The 3,270-nt window shown below is 44.4% G+C and overlaps 2 protein-coding genes across 2 annotated transcripts; both read left to right on the top strand.

Moving 5' to 3' along the window:
• The first annotated feature begins 321 nt into the window (after positions 1-321).
• On the top strand, positions 322-825 carry Tsp_13734 (hypothetical protein). The gene is made up of 3 exons (XM_003370132.1): positions 322-383; positions 488-639; positions 695-825. Exons 1-3 carry the CDS (start codon positions 322-324, stop codon positions 823-825), a joined length of 345 nt encoding a protein of 114 aa, XP_003370180.1.
• A 1,267-nt stretch (positions 826-2,092) lies between these two features.
• Positions 2,093-2,438, top strand: Tsp_13735 (cyclin-A1-3). Its single transcript, XM_003370133.1, has 2 exons — positions 2,093-2,117; positions 2,152-2,438. Exons 1-2 carry the CDS (start codon positions 2,093-2,095, stop codon positions 2,436-2,438), a joined length of 312 nt encoding a protein of 103 aa, XP_003370181.1.
• Positions 2,439-3,270: the final 832 nt, after the last annotated feature.

The raw sequence follows: 3,270 nt of genomic DNA on the forward strand, positions 1-3,270 counted from the left end.
AAATTGCAAACATTTTAATGATAAATTACACAAATAATATAATAATATAATGACCAATAATTAATTGATTCAAACATGAGTAGCATATTATATATGTGATCTGATGAGTAGAAATGAGAGCAAAATTATTTCAATAGAAATCATTTTAGATTTAATTGAAAGATTTTACAAAAAAGATTGTTGTCCACCTGCGGTACCCCTCCCAGATTGGAAAACTATCTGCCGTAGATAGGGGCGCTATAGATGATAACTAAATGGGAGTCAGCAACCACTTGATGTATTATTATTAGATATATACTCATTCAATCGCTAAATTTAAAAATGACGTCTGCAAATACATTACCAACGTTACCGGGACCGATTTCCCAACCTCTAATATCTTGGTCATAGCCAGTTATTATTTCATATTTTGAATAGCGAGTTCCATCAAACAAATGCCCTTCTCGAAATCGCTTCTCTGGATCGAGTGCATCTGAGCCATTTTTAGGAGAGTCGCCCATACCTTCAGTCTCTCAAAAACGTCAGAGCAAGTCTACAACTTTCAGCTCCACTGTAGCGCTAATCACAGCAGCACACTAAAACGTTGGTCAAGGTCTTACCGGGCCTTCCCCATCAGATCACATTACCTAAAAGCTGATGGTATTAATCGATGTTAGTCATGACATGCACTTCATCTGATGAGTCGTCATCAGAGATAAGATCCTAGAATTGCAACTGTTCCCACTTACTTGGCCAGCCGGGTTCCTGAAACCAGAAGGCGATGGCACAGGCTCCGCATGGTCAGCACCTCCATGGGGTTGCGCTTTGTACTCTGGCCGCCGTTAACCCAACTTAGGAATAGCCGAACCACCTGAGAACTGGGATGCTCACGGGTTGCACCACTGAAGCCTTCAACCATCATTGGCTGACCTTCCCCACCAATCCTAATGCTAACGCAACATTATGCCTGATAAACGAGTACTTAACCCCTGTGTCCAACAAACACATCAATGCCACTCCAGGACCTACAGCACCGTATGCCTTTGCTTGGATTTTATGAAAGTGGTTGAACTGCCACCGCCTTTCCGAAACTAGGTTGGTTTGCATTATCGCAACGGCAGGAGACTTGCACTAAGAAGTGGGGTATACTACTCTTCTCAGGGTTGAAAGTGCCAACAGTAACCTCCAGACCGACATGTCTTGCAGATGGACTTTTCTTTCATCGGTTGCGCTTGCAGGCTGAAAATAAATGCCCAGACTTGAAGCAGAATTAGCAGAGTCGATAAGGGTTGCTATTTCCTGCTGCGTCTGGGGACTCGCCTGTCTCAAGTTCGATCACATCCGAAAGCGTGTATTGTCTCTGACAGAAATCGCAGACGACATCTACGGAAGAACGGAGAAACTCCACAGTCTTTTGAGTTTCTCTCCCTTGACCAAAGCTTCTCAGCTTCTCAATTGCACTCATCGACCGCTTCTCCCGACGTAGTTTGCCTGACTTTTGACAGACTGTTCCAACTTCTCACCGTCTCAGATTGTCCAGAGTGATGATGCTTTCTCTTTCTGAGGGGGCAACCGCTGCACGCCTCACAGCGGCCTTTTTTGGGTGAAGTTGAGGAACTCCTGCAGGTTGAGTCTCACACCAGCCCCTGATTGCGAGTATGCGAGTATGGGAATCCCATGCGAAATGATTCTCATGGGGAAATTTCTCTTTCAAGTAGGACAGCAAGGATTTGCCTGCGGTCAAGCCCTGCTCAAAGGGTTTTTGCTGAGCTCAGTGAGGCATCACACATGGCTCGTGATCTCGTGCACTAAAGCCCAAGTGCGTTATTTGACATCCCAAAATGCCTTCAGATGTTCTTGAACAATAGTGCCTGAATTCAACAATTTGACGGCATGCGGGTAATATGCAACAGAATTACTCATCCCCTCGATAGCCGTCAGAGCGTCCGCAGAAAGCCCCGCCAGCAGACATGTAAATTTTGTGTTTTTCAAATCTTCACAACAGTAGACGTCAGCTTGGAAACGATTCCAAAAGGCTGGGAATTCGAGCATCTTGGCTGACAACACTGGAAGCTTCGGTTCTGGCAACTTCTCACTCACCTGTGGCTTACTGATGCCACTGCGGTCAGGGGGTTCAGGTTTGACGTGGAACTCAGGTTACGTAGCTTCGAGCTGTCAGAACTTGGCGCGCACCGCTCAGAGGGCCTTCTGCATTCAGCCATAGAGTGTACGCCACTGAGCGGCCTTCTTACACTGAGCAGCTTCCAACTGAAGCTGCAACTCTAACGTCTTATCATAAAAGGCATCCACTGCCTCCAGCAATTCTTCGATGTCGTCCAGATATAACTCCTCATCGCAGATTTGCGCCAATTCATCGACCATGTCACGAAGTTTCACCCTTCAAACCTCTACTTTGTTCGCCAGTGTCGGTCTTCATAGTGAATCGTTTTGAACAATGAGCGCACGTCAAATTAAGCGGATTACTCTTTGTCTACTGTCTAACTTCTGTGCCACAATCCAGCTCAGAGGAACAGAATCTTAGCGGCAAAACTGTTATCGATTGAATGCTAGTGGACTGTTATTTTTATTCAGAAATAGTTAAAATCAACAATGGTCACTTAACCGCAATCCCACTCATGTTTGCCTCTGAACGTGACACAAAACAATACAAACTGGGAGAAACACATTTTATTGAACGAAGGTGCAAGCTTAGGAACGGATACAAAGGTGGAAGGATAATTCACTACACAATAAATAAACACAAACACAAAACAAAACGTTTATCATTGGCACTACAGCACAGATTACACACCTCTCCTTGCCAACTCATCCATTCTACTACCTAAAGGTAGCACAAGCAACTGTAATCTGAATTCAAGTACAGAGCCACTTGGTCGCTTCCAAATAATTTCGAACAATAAAGTTTCATGTTTAGAGCTGTAAAGATGCTAGTTGTTAATGGGGTGGTTTTACTCGGGCCCACCTTTAATCATGGTAGGCCAAATGCCCCCGCTGATTTATTTGACCGGAGAGAATTTGTTGCTATGGTATTTTGTAATTTAAGGCTGGTCTGGATCTAGGGACTGTCTTGATATTGTCAGCAGACAGAAAACCTGTCCACTGAAAGATGAGAGTGAGATCAAGGCTTGTAAAAAAATTGATGCTCTTGCTCGAAGCATCATTTGCACCGTCCGACGATGATTTTTATCACGCCTATCATCCGTTTCATGCAAGACGTCAAAAGAGAAGATGGACTGCATTGTTCGAATCAAGAAAGAAGCACGAAAAGCA

This window comes from Trichinella spiralis (assembly GCF_000181795.1).
Source record: "Trichinella spiralis strain ISS 195 chromosome Unknown Scfld1101, whole genome shotgun sequence".
Lineage (NCBI taxonomy): Eukaryota > Metazoa > Nematoda > Enoplea > Trichinellida > Trichinellidae > Trichinella > Trichinella spiralis.